The sequence below is a fragment of the Pogoniulus pusillus genome, assembly GCF_015220805.1.
Source record: "Pogoniulus pusillus isolate bPogPus1 chromosome W unlocalized genomic scaffold, bPogPus1.pri SUPER_W_unloc_2, whole genome shotgun sequence".
Taxonomy (NCBI): domain Eukaryota; kingdom Metazoa; phylum Chordata; class Aves; order Piciformes; family Lybiidae; genus Pogoniulus; species Pogoniulus pusillus.
Genome location: NW_026974536.1, coordinates 399,034 through 419,408, shown reverse-complemented (window position 1 = coordinate 419,408; position 20,375 = coordinate 399,034). Strand labels below are relative to the sequence as shown.

General features: G+C 44.3%; 1 protein-coding gene across 1 annotated transcript in view; it reads right to left on the bottom strand.

Moving 5' to 3' along the window:
• Positions 1–20,375, bottom strand: part of LOC135173800 (ras GTPase-activating protein 1-like) — a 253,143-nt gene that overhangs the window by 30,775 nt on the left and 201,993 nt on the right. Inside the window, 1 exon segment of the mRNA XM_064140961.1 lies at positions 219–297. Within this exon segment, the coding sequence (XP_063997031.1) occupies positions 219–297 (79 nt within the window).

Below are 20,375 nucleotides of genomic sequence, written 5' to 3'. Positions count from 1 at the left end.
ACCTTCCATTTGGACTAACCCACCTTTCTGTCTATAACTGTATATACTGTAAATAGCTGCTTGTATATTGTGCTAGCTGTAAATAAATATCTTCATTTAAATTCCCAGAGCTGGCTGAGTCTAGTCTGGGTGATTTCTAAAGTGTGGGAGGGTGGGGAACACCCAAACCATCACAGTCATCAAAACAGGAAATAAGTACTCAGAGATGAAGTTTTTACCTTCATTGGAACTGGATCTTTAAGGTAATATCCTTCAACAATCTGTTCTTTTTTATAATGTTCAATGATCTCAGCAACACTGTTCAAATAAAAAAATAAGATTTATAAAGTTAAACCAGTTAGTTTTTAATCTGTATGAGAATTTGGTTTTCCATGCAATCACACTACATTTCTTCACAAATTTATAATAAAAATCACAACCTTGTTTGCAGCAAGGACAATGCATTAATACATTGAAGTCAAGAAAATTCACAGAACTGTATTCATAATGTATTATTGCTAAACTCCACAGAACATTTTCAATCAATTGTTGCCTGTATTGAGTCTGGCTTTATATTAGCAGCCAGAACGTGTTGATAAACCAGTTTTGGCTACTATTGAGCAGTGTTCCCACAGCATCAAGGGTGTCTCTGCAACTCCATTCCTTGAAAGTCTGTAGGCTGGGGGTGTGCAAGAGGTTGGGAAGGGACATAGACAGGACAGCTGACCCAAACTGATCAAAGATAGTGGGTTGAAATTACCCCCAAAATAAATCACTAGACTAGCTCAGATGGTTTAGAAACAAAATGAAGCTATATTTACAAAAGCAAGGTAAAATCTAGAAGTATAAAGTACAATGTATATGTACAAAATATATTTACAAGTATTTACAAGTATTTACAATTCAGAAACAACACAAGGACATCCCTTGAATTGTTCCCCACCCCTCTGGACAAACCCAGAAGGGGCTACTAGCAGCCTCCTTCTCCCCCTCCTTTCCTTCCCAGTACCTCACAGATGCAATATGCCAGAAGGTCAGGAAAGAGGTAAGGGAGTAACACAAAGCAAAATTGCAGAAAGAAGTAGTGAAAAGGAAAAAGGATAGTTTGTACGGCAAACTATATACTAATACAGCAAACAAATGGAATGATACAGACTTTTTATTTTTCTTTTGTATCCAATCCCCTATTTTATTTGCCTTTTACTATTTTTCTACTCAATGTCTCTGAATTTTTCCTATTCATGCATATAAATTAGAACTAGGCTAGAGTCTTAGTTTTAAATTATCACACATATATTCCATATCATATGACATTGTGCTCAGCAATAAAAGCTGGGGGGGGGGCATTTGTCTTTCAGAGCAACTGCTATGCTTACTGAGGCCCCTACTTTCCAGGCAGTGGATGGACATCCTGTGCTGATGCAAAGTAGAAAATGCATCTTTTTAATATTTTTTATTTTCTTTATTAGACTGCTTTTATCTCGACACATAAGTTTTTCATTTTATTTTGTCCCATTGGGAAAGTGGAGTGAGAATCTTAGTGGGCACCTGGTGGACAGCCAAGGTCAACCCACCACAATACCAAATGTACTTCCTTTCCCATATTCAAGTAACACATGTGCATTTCCTAGTTTTCCAATCAGGCTGAAATTTACTATTTTGTTAGTAATAATTTTCAAAGTGTCAGACTAACTAGGAAAGGGGAATGAGAGATACTTGAAACTGCAAAGCAATTTCTTTCTAGGAACACATGTGATGGTTTGGGTGTTCCCCGCCCCCCCCCCCCCCCCCTACTTTTGAAATCACCCAGACTAGACTCAGCCGGCTCTGAAAATTGAATGAAGCTTATTATTTACAGCTTAGCACAATATACAAGCAAATATTTACAGTATATACAGTTATAGACAGAAATATACAAGGTAAAAGTAATACAGAAACACAGCTCCCCTCCCAGAAACCTGAGTCCTCAGGAGGGGCTGCCAACCACCCCTTCACCTTCCCCCTACCCCTCTCAACCTTATCCCAGTCCCAAGGAAGAACGGAGGTTCAGACAGGGGATTAGGAAGCAATGTGGATTAGTCAGAGAAACGGAGGGTGAGGTTAGAGAGAGAGATGCAGCTTGGAGCTCTCCAGCAGGAGAAGCTGAGTGCCTTATCTATGTTTTGATTCTTATCTCAGCAAGCCAATGAGTGAGGTAGACATCGGCCTTGTTTTCCTTCCACAGCCTATGATCTAGTTCTTCTCACCAAAACATTCTAGCTAGTCTCAAAGTAGCACAACACAGGAGTGGGAAATGAAAAAGTTTTGTAATGTAGATTATGCAGGTTATACTTCAAAATCACTGAGCTATCATGTTAAAATACCTACCTGGTCAGTAATGTTCCTACAGGGAAGCTTATTTTCTAATTACCAGAATCAGTTTTAAGTAGTATTTTGAAGGATCAGGAGAAGAGTAGTGACAGACATAAGCTAAAATTCAACATATCTTTGAGTTGTTCTTATTTTTGCAGTAATTGACAGTTACATGGCGATAAAGAGAAGTAACGTTAATATCAAGACAGATGAATCATTCATATACAAAATATCGACCTGAAAATAAAGAACCAAGTAGAGAATAAAAAATATACTTTATGTGTTTTTCTCACTTCATATAAACTGTGTGTACAAATGTAATCAATAAATGGGATAAATCTTTGGTCTATTACAAATGGATAACATTTTGTCCAAAGGAAGGATATAAAATACTATAAAATTATCATAAAAACATGTAAATGAAATAATAGAAAGACATCTTTGTTTGCTTTTTCTCTCTCTCATTCTTCTAAGCTATGAACAAGCATAAGTCTTTTAGGTCAATGAATCTTCCCACAAATGTTTTTATTTTTCAAGTTTGTAAAGTGACTTAAATTTCTTAGTACTGCTAAAAATCAAATAAATTTCAATTTTACATGTTTAACAGCTATTGCCAACACCTTGTGCGTGCAATCAATAATAAAGAAACTTCATATAATTTTTTCCTCATTCATCAATTTGAGAATACTTTGTCAATGTCTCCTCTCCTTCCTTGGTTAAAAAAATGTGTCATCCTTCATCATAAGAAGCAATTGCCTGATTTCTTTCAATGCTGTAAAATGAGCTAAACAATAAACCAAGTTGCATTTGAAAATTTATTTTGGAGTTCGAGTACCACAGACTAGAAATTTATTCCTTGATGAGTGAGTAAAGGTTGTTGTTTTCTTTAGCCCTCTTCTCCCATATAAACTCAACTCAGCCACTGTGTATTGTCTAACCACTAAAGCAGCCCAAATGACTGACCAAGCCAAATATTGCAAACAGAAAGACACCACATGTAGCAGTTTGCGGGAGAATGCGGGCAAGGCCCACACAGACCAGTACAATCAGAGTGATGCCACATGGACTCCACATGATTCAATGTGAATTCTACCAGACATTTATTGATCATTCTGGCTCTCATTATATAGTCTTGAGCACAGAGCACACACCTACACATTAGCATAATTAGGCAAGAACAACCCGGTCTTTTACATACACCATGCCCTGTTTTTCTCATTAACGAGATGTCCACTTATCTATCCCTCCCCCAGATAAGGTAGCCTGCAGCTGTGGGAACCAAGGTCAAAGTTTGCTTGTTATTATTCCTTCTCACATTGCATTCTGTCCCAGGTTGAGGCAATAGGGTTAAAAATATTTTCTGGGGACTAGAAGATTGTTATTCAATCCCATAATTGTGCTATCTCTTTATAGACTGACAACAAGGTCAGTTCGTTCTCCTTTCCTCCTCCTCCTGCCCTGAGTGTTTTGCAGGAGGCAATTTATCGGGAAACACGTAAGCAGTAGGCCTCTTGGATGGCAGAGGTGTGGGGGGGGGAGGGAGGATTGGAGCACTGGGGAGTGTAGATTTAGTTTTTTTGGGGATGGGGGAAACTTCAAGGGGGCTTGCCATGGTAATTGCTCTGTAATGTCTATCGCTGTATTCTCTCTCTAAATATAATTCTGTATTTTCTCTCCAATTTGATTTGAGAGTTTAATCTCTGTCGGGCTCTCTTTAAAAAAAACACGACACATTCCCACAGTTCCCCCTTTTTGTTTTAAAATAAAGGCAGCATTTCTCATCCATTGCAGGGCCCTTGCAAAAGATAACAAACACAACGCCATAAACATTGCTATACAACAAAGACAGCTGTTCCCATCTTTTGCCAATGAGTGGGTCTAAACCCTAGTAACAAAGGTTGACTGGTAGCTCTATTTTGCAGTTGCCTATTCATTACACAGAATTGCTGAAAGCTTGCAAAATACCTAATTCATTATATGTGATCAAGGCCTGTGCACAACTAACTCCTAGCATAGTGTCATTTCAATGCAGCTATCATCCCATGCATGCACACTTCCCGTTGTTTGTTTGTGCTTATAGGCCACAATCATAAGTGTGCTTGATGTCAATAAGGTTAACAACCATATCCCAGTATACATTTCAATTTCTTGTCACAGTATCTGCACAGCCATCTGAGCAAGACTTCTGCTCACTGCCAAAAGAAGACTGGACATAACAAGCTGGTATCCATTGAAGACCTGGAAGCAACAGACAAACACATTCATTCCTTAGGCTAAGAAATTTATTTGCCTTCTCTAGGGTGAATTTCTCTGCATGATGTAACTAGGGAATTTCGGAATTTTCCTTCTTTCTCTTTCCTCCCCCCCCCCTTTTTTTTTTTAATACATTGGTGTTAAATTAGCATAAGCAGGTGCTAAGTATAATATCTGAGCATACAACTGCACGACGGTACCATTCAATAGTTGCAGTGGCCTATCACAAGCCATCTTTTTCAAGTGTGACCTCATTTTATGTATATGCTATAGAAAGCCAGTGCCTAATCTGGCATGCTGCAAGTGAAATCTCAACGTTTATGTGAAAACTGAATCCGATAATCTTTGTTATATTAACTTTGCCAGTGTATCATAACAAGAACCATTACCTCTCCTTTTTTGACATGATCCCTGTCCTATAGTGCTACCTTTGATATAAAACCTAAAAAAAAAATTCTATAGTAACCCTATTATAAACTCTTAGCCTTAACTATACTAATACTAGAAATCATAGAATCACAGAATCAACCAGGTTGGAAGAGACCTCCAAGATCATCCAGTCCAACCTATCAACCAGCCCTATCCAGTCAACTAGACCATGGCACTAAGTGCCTCATCCAGTCTTTTATTGAACACCTCCAGGGATGGTGCCTCCACCAACTCCCTGGGCAGCCCATTCCAATGGGAAATCACTCTCTCTGTGAAGAACTTGAATCGGTTCTGAATACAGAAAAAATAAACCCCAAAGAAAAAAAAAAAGTTACATTCATGGAGCTCCTTTAAAATACCATGGTATCCAGAAAAAAAAACAACTTTTAAGTCAGTCAACCTAAAAGAAAAAATGTTAATCTATCAATTTACTCTGCTAGAATTACTCCTAACTTATTCCAATTATAATATTCTATTACAATTAACAACTACTTAACATCTTATCCAGTAATTTTTAAATTCTAAGATCTATTACAATCAAAAGCTAAAAACATTATCAGGATTTGCATTTGCACGATACTACCACTAAAATACAAAAATGTAACACTGCCACTTTAAGAGTAAAACACTCATTCATCGCTTTATTTATGCCTGCCCATGGTCTGATAACCCAGAACCTTTTATTATGATCCCCACAGGACCAGATAGGACTGCTGTGAAGTACCTAATAGACACGGGTGCACAAATCACTGTGCTCAATGTGCAGCTGGTGAAACGCCTGAGAATCCTACCATCAAGGAAAAAGGTAAAGAAAATGGGTGTCACAGGATGGCCTGACACCTGCCACCTAGCCAAAACAAGGCTGTGGCTACTGGGTGACAAATGGAGCACTATAGTGGAAGTTGTCTTAGGCTCTTATCCAGAGAATATCTTGGGATTTGATGTTCTGGCTAGTAAGAGATGGCATCTTCCTGATGGCACACTGTGGAGCTTTGACTCTTATGGGGTGAGGGCAAAGGGAATGAAATCAGCTCATATTTGCACTTTGCAAAATGCTCCCCCACTGCCAAAGTCACATATCACCTGTGTTGCAAAATATCCATTACCAGCGGCAGCCAGGCAAGGCATTACTGAGGTGATTGCTGACCTGGAGAAAAGAAAAATCATTACAAGGACTCATTCCCCATACAATTCACCTGTCTGGCCAGTCCGCAAACCAGATGGGTGGTGGAGGCTCACCATAGATTTTAGGAAACTTAATAGCAATACCCTTCCTCTCACTGCTGCAGTTCCAAGTTTAACCTCCACAGTGGCAGCAATCCAAGCGGCTTCCCATACCTGGATGGCTACTATGGACGTGAAGGACATGTTCTTCATGGTACTGCTGAGGGAGGAGGACAAGCCACAGTTCGCCTTCACCTGGCAAAGTGTCCAAATTACAGCAGCCTATAAACCCTGACAAGTCACTGCTAGGCCAGCCTTACAAGCCTTCTCTTATTCAGGTGGCTCCTGAAATGACCACAGACTCTGACAAAGCAGGAGTGTGGTTTACAGACGCATCCTCCCAGAGGGTAGGATCTAAATGGCATTACAAAGCCGCATCTCTGGAGATTGGCACAGGCCAAACTATCACCGAGGAGGGTGATGGTAGTGCACAGGTGGGACAACTACCTGCTCTCATGCTGTCAGCAGAGAATGGAGCAGAAACCATCTACACTGATTCCTACTCCACGTTTAAAGGTGCCACCGAGCGGATCTGCCAGTGGGAGGCGAATCAGTGGAAGGTTTCAAATGTAGAAGTTTGGAGGGCTACTGACTGGCAGAGGCTGTTGGAGATAAGCCAATCCAGACCCCTCAAAGTGGGCTGGGTAAAAGGGCACTCCAAAAAGCAAACCCCAGCAGCAACCTGGAACGAGCAGGTGGATTACCTGGCAAAGATAAATATGGTTAGTGATGAAAAGGATGATTGGTGGTGATTAGCTGAATGGTTGCATATTAAAAGAGGCCATTCAGGAAAGTCAGACCTCCATTACGAGTGTAGAGCTAGAGGATGGCCAATTTCTATAGCAGCCTGTGAAGCAATCATCTCAGCCTGTCCACAGTGTAAAATTAGGCTCAAAGCCAATCACCCCAGCCTAGCCCCAGCTCAGCACATTAGAGAAGATAAGACGCTATGGAACACATGGCAGATTGACTATGTGGGTCCACTCAGGCCCTCACATGGAAAGAGGTATATACTGGTGGGGGTGGAAGTAGTTTCAGGCTTGGTTATGGCTACAGCCACCAGTACTGCCACAGGTGCTCAAACCATCGAGGCTCTGAGACAGTGGTTCAGTATCTTGCCAATGCCTGAATGCATCCAAAGCGACAACGGGTCCCACTTCACAGCATCATCCGTGCAAGACTGGGCTAGGGGTGAGGGGGTTAGATAGGTATTCCATACTCCCTACTACTCCCAGGCTAATGGCATTGTGAAGAGGACAAATGCCCTGATCAAAAAACATGCTAATATCTCAAAGGGCAACTGGGATAAACGCCTTTCCCACGCAGTTTTCACCATGAACAACAGGTTGGGGGAGCTACAGCAGTCCAAAAATCAAAGCATTTTGTCCTGCTGAACCAGTGAGGAACACTAACCACACACCAGGTGAATCCAAACAAAACTCTCAGCATTCACTAACCAAGTTACAGGTGGGCCAACCAGTAATAGTGAATTTACCTTCGATCGGAGTTGTGCCCATGACCCTTTTGAAACCAAGAGGGTTATACGTGTGGGAAGCGACAGACATAAATGGGAAAACTCACCACATAAGCGCGCAGTGGATTATTCCAGATTTCTGAAATTGCTTTCACATATAACAGTGAATTTGTTTTCTGCAAATGTTTGAAATGTATAACAAAGTCATTTTGTTATCAGGGGGTGGGCACAAAAGCTGATCTACCTCAACCTTGTTCAAAGTATGGTGTTATATATATATTAGTTATGTACAATCTGTATAATCTAATGTTCAAATGGTTATATGTATAGTTGTTACATTTGTATGGCATGAAACAACCTGCCTAAGGTAATATGGGTGTACACTATTTGCACTCACATTACTTTATCCCTCGATTAATGGCCCATTGGCCAGGGGGTGGTGTGTGGTGGAGGGACACATAGGCCCAAATAGGCTAGTTTACAAGCCTATGCTTGCCCGGACATGTTTTCCCAACAAAACGTGTTTTTCTGTCTAAACCAGGGTAAAACAAATTAAGCGGACAAAGGAGCACAACAAGCCTGGCGCCTTAGAGTCTGGCCTGCCCTGGTTATATAAGGTTGATGTAAACAGGTTGCATAAGCTCACACGCTTAGTGTGTGGACCCACCTGTGCTCTCTCCATATTTGGGGGTACCAGACCTATGGACTCTACCTTATTTGGCATGTTTTGGCCTGCTGCCAGATGCTTATTGGACAGTATTGTGGCCAAAGGACCATCAATCTCGTCCCACATCTTATAAATAGGGCAATTAGTGCTCCTGCCACCCTCCTCTACCCACCTCTCCTAGCCTCTTCGTTGCCTGGGGCCACTACCACTGTTTATGACCCTATCCCACGATACTTTGCATCGGTCCAGTGGGCTATCAACCAAGGCGCTCCCGGCCGGCCGCCGCTCCCAGCCCATCGCCGCTCCAGCTCACCGTTCCCAGCCCGATCAGGCCCATGGAACCTTCTCAGACAGCGCGCCCCAATATCCGAACTGAACTATTTAGATCCACGAGGATCAACAACGTGGCTTTCGCTACACATATTTGGGACCACAGAGACTGTGACACCAATTAGTGAGTAACTGAACAATCTCGATTTGAGCAGCTAAGAAATCTCAGTGACTTTGCCAGTGGCACTTTATGCCACAAGACTCTCTACCCAAAACCTTTCCAAACCTCTACCAAATTCCTTAATCCTGCTGTAAATAGACATTCTGTAAAATAATTTCACAAACCGCATACAAAGAATTTGTGTGGGTTAACTGTATATAAGTTTGGGGGAAATTCTCTTTGTATATATTATTAAATTATTTAAAACCTTTCAAAAATTCGGCCTCATATCTTACCCCAAAACGCAGACAAAACCCCCTCACAAAACTAGGCAGGCAAGTTTGAGCCACAGATGCCTCAGGGGATGATAATTGAGTATTTAGCACTTCTATAGCATTCGGTTTATCAGCGGCTGCTAACACAAGTCTCCGGTTGTTAAACGGAAAGGTCTTTATGAGATTATATCTTGCTTCAAAGTGCTCGCTTCCTGTTTCTTTCCCCGTCCTGTCCTTAAAGGCAGGTTGTGCATTTGTCTTGATACTGTTAATTTTACACCAACTTGGCAAATTCCCAGCAAAGTAGAGCCTGGCTGTCCCCACAGTCTCTCCCGGAGAATGACAGCTTTTAGAGGAAGGTCCTGTCCCTGTTCAGGTGCCATATGTAGCAGTTTGTGGGAGAACACAGGCAAGGCCCACACAGACCAGTACGATCAGAGCGATGCCACATGGACTCCACACGATTCAATGTGAGTTATACCAGAGAGACATTTATCGATTGTTCTGGCTCTCATATAGTCTTGATCATAGAGCACACACCTACACATTAGCATAATTAGGCAAGAACAACCCAGTCTTTTACATACACCATGCCTTGTTTTTCTCATTAATGAGATGTCCACTTATGCATCCTTCCCCCAGATAAGGTAGCCTGCAGCTGTGGGAACCAAGGTGTTGCAGAGGGGGACTCTGACACCTACACCAATTGTGGCGGAGGGGAGAAATTAATTAATGTGAGAGGATATTTATAAAAAATATATATATTTATTAACTTTCAATATTCTGAACTCTCTCCACCCCCAACCACTGTATATTAATATTAATAGGATTCTTACATGGTTATGAAGACATTATGGGAATATGTATCAAACATTAACTATTATAACAACTAGCATACATTGAAACTATTAACAGAGAGAGTTTTCCCTGTGGCTTAATGCCGCTTGGGGTCATATACTATTTGCCCAGCAAGAGTGAGCTGAAAGCTGCTCTCTGCTTTATGGCAGAGGTAACAGAAATTACAGAGGCATTCAAGTATTTACTCACAATTCAGATTAATCAATAATCACCCTCCGGAGCTACGTCACAGCCTATTGCAAGTGTCCAATTCTTTAGGGTCTCTGCCTGTGGACTTTAAGGCTGGAATCCTCCGGCATCAGGGGAAATGGCAGTCTCTGACCTTGTGCTGCTGATTTCTGCTGGCTGCTCTCTCCATGGAATTTGTAAGCAGGATCTCAGGTGCAGTGGCAGGATTCTGTGCAGTCTGAGCACAGGTCTAATTCTGGCTTCTCAGGACAATCGAATGCAGACAAGTGGGTCTGCTCCTGGCAACTTGTGGCAATGGCGCACACCAGGTAATCATATAAAGGCAGGCATAAAGCTGCAAGGAAGTACACAGGCAGGCAAACAAGCAATGTGGCAGAGCCGCAAGTAATGTGGGGAAAGCTGCACGTGAGCCTGTGTACCCCTATTTATTAAATGTGGGCTGAGAATTAATGATCTCATTGGCTACTAGAATGACCAATCAGGTTGGCAGTCAGCCAAACCTTACCATACTAGGCAGAAGGCACTTGCCTGGACTATCCCAAATATGGGGATCACATGGGCTTACACCAGGGAAACACGAGCTGGGCGTGTGGGGACTTACACAATCAGGTGTCCTGGGCAACTGACTTTATGGCCCCGGTCTGTTGTGCCCCTTTGTGCTCGTTTACCTCTGGTGCAGGCAGAGAGACATGTCCAGGCAGAACAGGCATAAATGAGCCTATTTTCGGGCCTACAGGCCCTCCACAACACAAGGTTGAAGTTTGCTTGTTATTATTCCTTCTCACATTGTCTTCCCACAACCACACATAATCAAATACACTTGGGAATGAATTTGCAAGTAATCCAAGTTATCTAATGTGTAAAATGTAAAGCATGAAATCAGATTGACCACAAAAAGAATCTACGGAAGAGGGGAAAATAGTTTATAATTCCTTTTAACAATAAAACCTGACTTACACGTGTGCTAGTTTGAAGCAGGCTAGAATGTTTAGGTGAGAAAAACTAGACCATAGGCTGTGAAAAAGGAAAACAATGGTGATGTCTCCTTCCCTCAGAGTCTCGCTGGAGAAGAATGTAAACATTAGATAACACTCTCGCCATTTTTCTCTTTCACTTTCTGGCTGGGCTTTGACTGAGCTGCATCTCCCTAACTTCTCCTGCCACTCACCTTTGCTTCTTAACCTCTTGGCTGAACCTCTATTCTTCCTTAGGACTGGGGTAAGGTTGAGAGAGGCAGGGGGAAGGTGCAGGGGTGGTTGAGAGCCCCTCCTGGGGACTCAGGTTTCTGGGAGGGGAGTTGTGTTTCTGTATTACCTTTTACCTTGTATATTTCTGTCTATAACTGTATATACTGTAAATATCTGCTTGTATATTGTGCTAGCTGTAAATAAATAGCTTCATTTATATTCCCAGAGCCGGCTGAGTCTAGTCTGTGTAACTTCTAAAGTGGGGGGGGGGGGGGGCAGGGAACACCCAAACCATCACAGATGTCTAGGTGGAATTTGTCTCCTCCTGGGCTGGAATTGCCTTGCAGGAGGTGGGCATCTGTTCCTGATGGCAGAAACATGCACCCATTCAGATGATGCAGGGATGGTATCTCTTACCAGATTGGAAATGGATGTTTCAAGATCCTCCTTCAGTTCTTCATGTGATCTTTAATGCCTTCCTTGATGCTATGTTTAATGTCATCTTTCATCCCCTTTATCTCTGTAGTCATAGTCTTTGTAGCAGAGACTGTGGCAGAATGTGACAAGCTGTCCTCTATCTGCCTGAGCTGGTCAGTGAATTCACCAACAGTGATAGACCTTCCATTATCACTCCTTGACAGAAACCTGCTAGCCAAGATGTTAGCATAGGATGAAGGAGGAAGCTTAATAAGCTTCTTCATGAGATCTGTTCCAAGAGGAATGTCATCAGGCTCATGTGTGCCATGATCTCCATAGAGCACTTCCTTCACAGCAAACTCCTTCAGAAGCTTAATTCCCTGCTCAATGGTGTTCCACTTCTTGGCAGCCCATGGCAGATCATCTCGGGAAGGATATCTCATAGCCACAGCCAACAGAAGGCGTGTCCACAAGCTAACCTTTTCAAGAGAACTTGCTAGGTATTTGTCCACTCCACTCTCCTAGGTGAGTGGTCCTAGCTGCTTGGCAGACTTGTCTCCTACCTGCAGGGCATTGGCACCAATAGTACAGCATCTCACCAGGCAGCTTAGGATTGGCTCTCCTGATTCCCTTGAGTATTCCTTTCTAACTTCCCTGACCTCTTTGAGGGGATCATTGGAATTCTCGATGTCATCCTTCTCTTCCTCTTGTTGTTCTGCTTGTCCCTGGCCTAGAAACAGAACTTTCCTAAGAGCACTCTTAAACTCATCAGAACCATCCTCCTTCTTGGCAGCCAACCTCACAGCGCTCCTCTTGTCAGAGTACTGGGACCTAAGTATGTTCACCAATTCTCGAAGACAATATGCCTCCTCTTCCTCCTCTTGTGCGCTAGAAGTCCCCTCTCCGAAGTCCTCTTTTGAATCACTCTTTGTCAAATGTCATGTCTTAGCTTTCGCTTTGGCAGGCGCCAAGATGACCTGCGCTGTGACAAACTTCGACGAGTCCACTGGCGGGTTTGAGTTTTTGGGTATCTGGCCTGAGGACTGTGAGTTCAAATCTGCCTTAGAGCTAGGGTTTTTATCTGCTGCCTGGGTATCTTCCCCAGAATCTAGGGGAGGTGGTGTAGTGGTGGCCACCCCTTGCTTTGTCCCCGAGTTATCATTTTTTGGGTTGGATCGCCTATTTGTTTATGTTTTGTATGGGACACTGGCCCCTTCTTTTTGCTTCTTAAAGGCATCACATTCAAATTTTTCTTACATAATGCCAAAATGAATATGAAAATCAAAATTACAGGACCTAAAATCACACACGACAGAAATACCACAGTCTGACGTGAATAACATTCAGAATAAGAGTCAGCCACCTCAGTTTTAGGTAAGATAACTCTCATGAGGGGTGTAGATAAAGCAGAAGAAGTAGCACTTCCATTTTCTGTAATGTTACTGGTGAATGCCCCTGTAATATTACTGGTAAAAGACTCAGTGACATTAAATCCAATATAACCAAGGATAAAATCCCCCCAACTCCAAAAAATGGATGCAAGTTTAGCTGTGATCTTCTTCAAAATTAGATTAAACAGTAAGTAACCAACTTGGGCCTTGATCCAATTATAAACAAGAAAACATAAGATAGGCCACACAATAGCCCCCACTAAGTAAAATATCTTCATTAGCTTCATTCTGATTCCCAGAGTTAATTAACAATCACTCAAAATCAATTTGCCCCACGCTGGAGTTATAATTCTGTATATAACTGTATATACTGTAAATAGCTGCTTGTATATTGTGCTAGCTGTAAATAGATAGCTTCATTCATATTTCCAGAGCCGAATGAGTCTAGTCTGGGTGATTTCTAAAGTGGGGGGGGGGGGGGTGTCCTGGAGTCCTGTACCCCTAAATTCCTCTCCTGCCTGGACTTCGGGGGGAAAGGGGAAAAGCCACCTAGTTTTCCCCCCCCCTCGCCTGCCCTGCAGCCGTGAAGGGGGGGAGGACTGCCCTGTGAAGGGGGCGACTGCCCCGTGAGTTCCCACGCTGGAGCCAGGCTGGGATTGGCCGTGCGCTTTCGCGCCTAAGGTGTGGTAACTCTGCCCTTTGTCTAGCGAAGATTATAAATACTGGGGGTCTTCCCGCCTTTGGGGTTCCCGCTTTGGATTTTGCCCGTGCCTGGACGTATGTGTCTGCCTGAGCTCACACACTCTCCTCAGCTGGACTGCAGAGACCTTCAGGAATTTGCTTTCCTACTGACACCTTTGTGTGCCTAACGACCCTTAACGACCCTTAACGATTCCCCTGCAGCTACTGGAGGAGGAACACAGACCGCACGAGCCAGCCTGAGTGAGTTGGCTTAGCTTAATTTAGTAAGAAACCGCTATTAATTAATAGCTGAGGCCTTTTCCAACTTCTGACTTCCAATAAGGTCAGATTATTGATGGTATCCATGTAGATTAATTCTCATGCAACTGAATCTGCTTATCAAACTAAATTAATCTTTGTATATATAGTTGCGGGGGGGGGGGGGGGGTTGGGAAAATAAAAAATAACTATTTTTGATAAATTCCCGACTCGGCCACGTTTTAATTCCTGCCCTCCGCAACAGTATGGCGCAGTGTATGCAGGGTAGTTCAATCATAGAATTTCTACATAAAAAGGGATGCCTAATCACAGGACTTGATTTAATTTGGGCTCAGAAAAATTGTAAAAATCCAGAGAAAATCCTGGAGAAATTAGCTGAGTGCTCAGACCCTGTGATTCCTGAGTCTCCAATGGAGCATTTCTCTGTTGTTCTGGGGTCAGTCGTGACCCAGACTCTGGCCGAATTTGAAAATTATGAAAAAAGAATTCAGGCCTTGGAAAAGGATTTATTAGCAGAAAAAGCTAAGAGCCAAAATATCTGGGAAAACATGCTGGCGCAGACAAAGAGCCTGACCGCGGCACTGACTGCCCAGATGAAAGAAAGGCTTGTAATGCCTGCAGACACTACCTCTTCAGTCTCCGTATCTGAATTTGAATTGAGTGATTCACGGGAATCGGGGAGAAAAGCAGAGAATGACCCGAGGGGCTCTTCGGGGGAGAGGAGTTCCCTGAAACCAGGCAGAAAAGACTCTGCTAATGACTCAGAGAATTCCTCTGCACATGCCTCGGTGTGGCAGAAAGCCTCAAAGCCACGCAGAAAGCACAGGTCCCGACCGGACTCCCCCATGGCTAGCGGCGAAGAGAGCTCCAGTGAGGAGGGCGCCATGGTGCAGAAGCACGTGCTGCCGGTAATAAGGACTCAGTCCGTGAAGGGCAGAAAAGGCGGTGCAGGGACCACCGTTATTAAAAAACAGTTTACAGACGCACAGCTCAGTGACTTACAAGTCAAATATGCGAGAGATCCTGGGGACTCAATCGCTGACTATGTGTATCGAGTGTCCCGAGCCGGTGGGGACCGGGTCCTTCTAGACTCGCAGGAAGCGGCTGGAGACTGGGGGGACGATGTGTTCCTGACACGTGAACCCGAGGGGACACACAGCCTCACCGCCCGGATAGCTTACTGGGCAAGCAGCGTCCGCCCAGCCTACCGGGGGGAGCCGACAGAACTAAAGGTCACCAGCTCCTCTGAGCTCATCACTGCTCTCCGCAGACTTGCCTGTGTCCAGGCTATCTATGATAAGGGAAATTATGATTGCCCGTTTTATGCCCCTGTTGACCCGGAGAGACTGCACCCTATTATGAAGGGTTTGCCAGCAACTCTGCAAATCCAAGTAATGAAGAATGTTGCGAAAATTCAACAGGTGATTGCAAAAAATGCAGAGGACAATGCTAAAGAGCATGTAATGACTTGGGCTGAACTGTTAACCGACTTGAATGCCCACGGGCTGCAGTTTGGGTTTGGGTCTCCTGAAGGAAAAGGGGCTGGGGAGAGACAGTCTCGTGCTTCTCCCCCAAAAAATTCCAGGACTCTGCGCAGGCAAGTCCGGCCAGTGCAGGACTGCCCCCCCCAGGGGGACGGGTCCTACAGGCTTCTCCCCGTGGGGAAGGGGCAGAGACCAACAGAGTGACTGGAGACCCAGAGAAAGGAGCAGTTGGTATCGACAAGCCCTGACTTTAGGGGTACCAAAAACTGTCTTAAAGCAGCTGGCAGATTGGCAGCTGAAGGATTTAGTGCAGTGCCTCCAGAGATCAGCCACAAAGCCCAGAGGCAGCCGCGAGAAGCCCAGGACCAGCGGCAGCAACACGCTCAGCGGTGGCTCCCGGAGCGGCTCGCCCAGAAGCGGCAGCCCCCCCGCTGGGAACTGCAGCTCGTCCCCAGACAGAAAGGTTAACCCTTTCTCATCTCCCACACGGGAGGCAAAACACTGAATTACTGTAATAGTGGCTCAGCAGCTTTTAATGGTCAGCAGTCACGGGGAGAGCTACAGAAGCCCCCAGAATAAAGACCTGCTGCCTAGGTGAGCCACGTGGTCACTGACCACTTGCCCCAGTACAAAGGCCAACCTATAGGGGTAGTGCCAATGGCACGGGGTAAACCCAGAGGCTTATATGCCTGGGAAGCCCTAGATACAAATGGAAAAGGCCACTGGATCAGTGCACGGTGGATTGTCCCCAATTATTAATTGCCAAGCCTGGCCTTTATAGGCCGAGGCAGGTTTTGTCTCCTTACAGGTTAAGGTCGAGGCAGAGGACCAGTTCCTGACCACCTGACCAGCACCTGGGAAAGGGAGAACCAGCTACACGAGAGATGGAGTCATATCGCCGGGGTGGCCAGTGGATGATGGCATCAGGACCCACGGACTGTGACCTCCAGCCATGGACTCAGAGCATCCAAGGCTCTGCCATGAACTTGGTTGCTCTACCAGGAACAGAGCAATTTTCAAATTGACTGTGTAGCTTTATTAATACTGTTTGGGCTATTGTTAAGCCTTGTTAAGTATTGTTAAATATTGTTGGGGCGATTAATGTGTTATATATTGTTAATGTTGGAAAAGGCTAAGCTATATATATATATTAATAGGTTACTAAATTGAAGTGGGATCACCTATCACTCAAGTTCTAGACAAAGATGCTCATTACCACCGGGGTGGGATGTCCTGGAGACCTGTACCCCTAAATTCCTCTCCTGCCCGGACTTCGGGGGGAAAGGGGAAAAGCCGCCTGGTTTCCCCCCCCCCTCGCCTGCCCTGCAGCCGTGAAGGGGGGGAGGACTGCCCCATGAGTTCCCGCGCTGGAGCCAGGCTGGGATTGGGATTGGCCATGCGCTTTCGTGCCTAAGGTGTGGTAACTCTGCCCTTTGTCTAGCGAAGGTTATAAATATTGGGGGTTGTCGGAGGACGGAGACCGGTGCGGTGAGAGATTGGGGCACTGAGAGTTGACTCTGTAGCTTCTGCGCAGCAGTGCGATTTATTAGGGCGATGCAGCGACCTTTATAGCCCCCAAAGGGGGTGTAGACAACTAACTTAGCTCAAGATTGGTACAAGTAGAAGGTACAGATTGGCTCCAGGTTAAGTGTAAGGCAGAGATAGGTTAGCTTACAGTAAACACCTTAAGGATCCCACCCAGGGGGGGCTGGCCAGAGTCAGCCCCCTGGGCTGTGCCCGCCCCAGGGGCCGGCAGATTCCACCCCCTGACAGCTGTGCGTGGGTTGCTCATGGTCCCCAGCTCAGGCCCCTGGGAGCCTCAAGGCTCCAAGGACACTTCTCATCACAGTGTGTGATGTTTACATTTCATGCTCCGCTGCAGGAGAAAGCTTCCCACAATACCCCCGTCTTTTCTTTGAGCAACCCACGTTTGATCTTATGCGAGCTGTGCTTGGTGGGAGCGCAGGTCAATGGTGTTAAAGTGAGGAAAATACATTTGTTAAGAACCTTTTGCTAGTCACAACAATCTGGCAAACCAGCCACCCAAGCTTAGCTAACGATCCCAAATAGCTATTTCTGCAAGCGACAGTGAGTCAAATGTTCAAAAACCCAAAAGTCCAGACGAACATCACAGCTTCTGGAGAGTGCAAGTCTGTCACGTCTTCGTTAGGTCACCGTGGTAGCCGATGTTGTGGGCGAGTGAATTGTCCAGTATCTCCCGCATAGCTTTGAGTTCACTTCATAATTCTCAGAGATCTTGATGTTTCCAGTGCAGTCCTCGGCTATGAGCTGCGTCTGACTATTGTGCTTAAGAACTACAAACCCCCAAATACAATACAAGGGTGCGCCTTAGATGTTACTTTCAGGCAATTCTGCTTAGGCCTTTTCCCACAGCTCTCGATTTGCTTCAAGAATTTGGGGCAGTGTTTTTTCATCCCTTGCAGGGCCCTTGCAAGAGATAAAGAAATCACTTCGCCATCTTATGCCAATTTTAAGTGGGCTTTGGCCTTCACCAAAAGGACCAGACCGAATCTATTCCATTAAGTTACAATCACTGAAGCTCATGAAAATATCCAAATTCATTAGTCAAGATCCAAAACCTTATAATCCAAATACTTATAGCCATCATCTCAATGATTCTCCCAAGATCTTACCACTATTCTGCCATCTGAGCAAGATTTTCTGCTCACTTCATAAAAGGACAGACCAATCATATTCAGGTTGGTATCCACCTTAAGGCCTGTACGGACAAGTGATAGAACATAATACGAGCATATTCAGTACCTAAGCTGACAAATCTACTGATCTTATTTGTGTGATGTGTCCAAAGAAACTGCAGTGTTTCTCCATGCCTTTCTTCTTATCTTTCTAGTTCCTCTTCCACCTCGCCCTTTTTTTTTTTGTTTTGTTTTGTTTCTGAGCAACTATAAAAAAGACAAAATTCTACGACATTTCTATATGTTAAGGAAAAAAAAATCTTATAACTATAATACTGTCTTAACTTATAAGCCTAGTAGAAGAGGAAAAAGGAAAAGAAAAAGGGAGGGGGGGGGAAGTAAAAGAGAATATGGTACCATATCATCCTTAGTATGGGGAAAGTGAGTAGGGACTTATGAATATAAAATATAATGCCTTACCATAGTATATCAGTATAATATCTATCAAGTGCTAATTATACTCTATCATGATTGCCTAAGAATTACTGTGTTATTAATGTTATCTTAGAAATCCAATAGTATTAATAAGCATCACTATCTTATCCAACAAATGTCCAAAGTACAAAATATATTACAATTAAAGTCAAAAATAACGGTAAAGTCCCAGAGTCCGACACAGTCATCAAGACACCAGTCTATATCTCGAGAAACCAAACAGGCTGTGTTTGCTGTCCATCTGGCTGACTCGTCGGGGGGTTGCTGCTATTGCAATTTCCAGGTACAGCCTTGGTCCAGCGTGAAGGAACCCATAAGGGACCTGACTGGGTAGAGACACACATGTACCCTCGTCCCAGATAAATTACGGAGGCTGGACCTCCCCATAGTCCGGTCTTGGGGTCCTTATACATAACTGTCATTTGCACTGGAGGTGCTCCTTTTTGTACCAAACCTGAGTGCACCTCTGCAGGTGGTCCTGGATCATCACCAAAAATACACAGATGGTTAATAACAAAAAGGGCTTTGCTCACGCGTTCAGCTGGGTCGGGTATGTCCTGAAACTTTTCAAGGTAACCTTTTATCACCTGATGGGCACGCTCGATAATAGCTTGGCTCGTGGGTGAATTGGCTATGCCAGTGGTGTGAGTAATGCCCCATTTTTGCACAAACCTCCGAAACTTCTCACTGGTGTACGCAGGGCCATTGTCTGTTCTAATTCTTTCTGGCACACCCATCACCGCAAAGCATCCTGTCAAATGTTTGATAGCGTGAGCAGCTCTCTCTCCTGGCAGCGGCGTTGCCCACATATGTTTGCTATAGGTATCAACAGTGACATGGAGGCAATGCAGTCTGCCAAAGGAGGGAACATGAGTAACGTCCATTTGCCATAATTCTAAGGCCTTGAGTCCTCTGGGATTCACACCCGATCCTAATCCCGGCCCCATATGGCTGCAGACCGGGCAGGAACGTACAATTCCCTTGGCATCGTTGTTAGAGATCTGAAACTGGCGTTTCAGTCCTTTTGCATTCTGATGAAAGGTAGCGTGGGCCTCTCTGGCTAGGGAAAACTGATCAAGTGGGGCATGCCGTCCAGGCAGTGCCACTAGCCTGTCAGCTCTAGCATTGCCTTCCCCCAGACCTATCTCCCACTTATGACTACGAATATGAATAATGCAGTATGGAGCTGTTCTCTGGGCTACAGCTGCATACAGTGAGCATAGTAGTTGGTATAGGCGCTGATTCTTAACCTCTCTGATAGAAGAGTCCTCAATTCTTCGCACCACTCCAGCTACGTACATTGAGTCAGTTACTACATTTAAGGGGGCATCGAGCCAGTTAACTAAAGCCCATACCACTGCGGTTAATTCCAGGGTTTGCAAGGAGTCCGTGGCCGTCCCCTGTTGGGAATCACGTTCGGTGGAGCGCTATGGGAAGATGACTCTTTATTCACCAATATGGTTAGATGGTCAAATCCACTTATGACTTTATGTCCTCGACTGGTGAGAAATTCTTCCACAATTCCCTCTTTTTCTTTTTGAGCAACCCACACCTGGCTAACTACCTTAGTTAAGCTCTTCTTAATGCAAGCAAAGACAATACAAGCGCATAGCAGAATTATTATGAAAATAACAAATAGCCGTAAGCCTTCTCC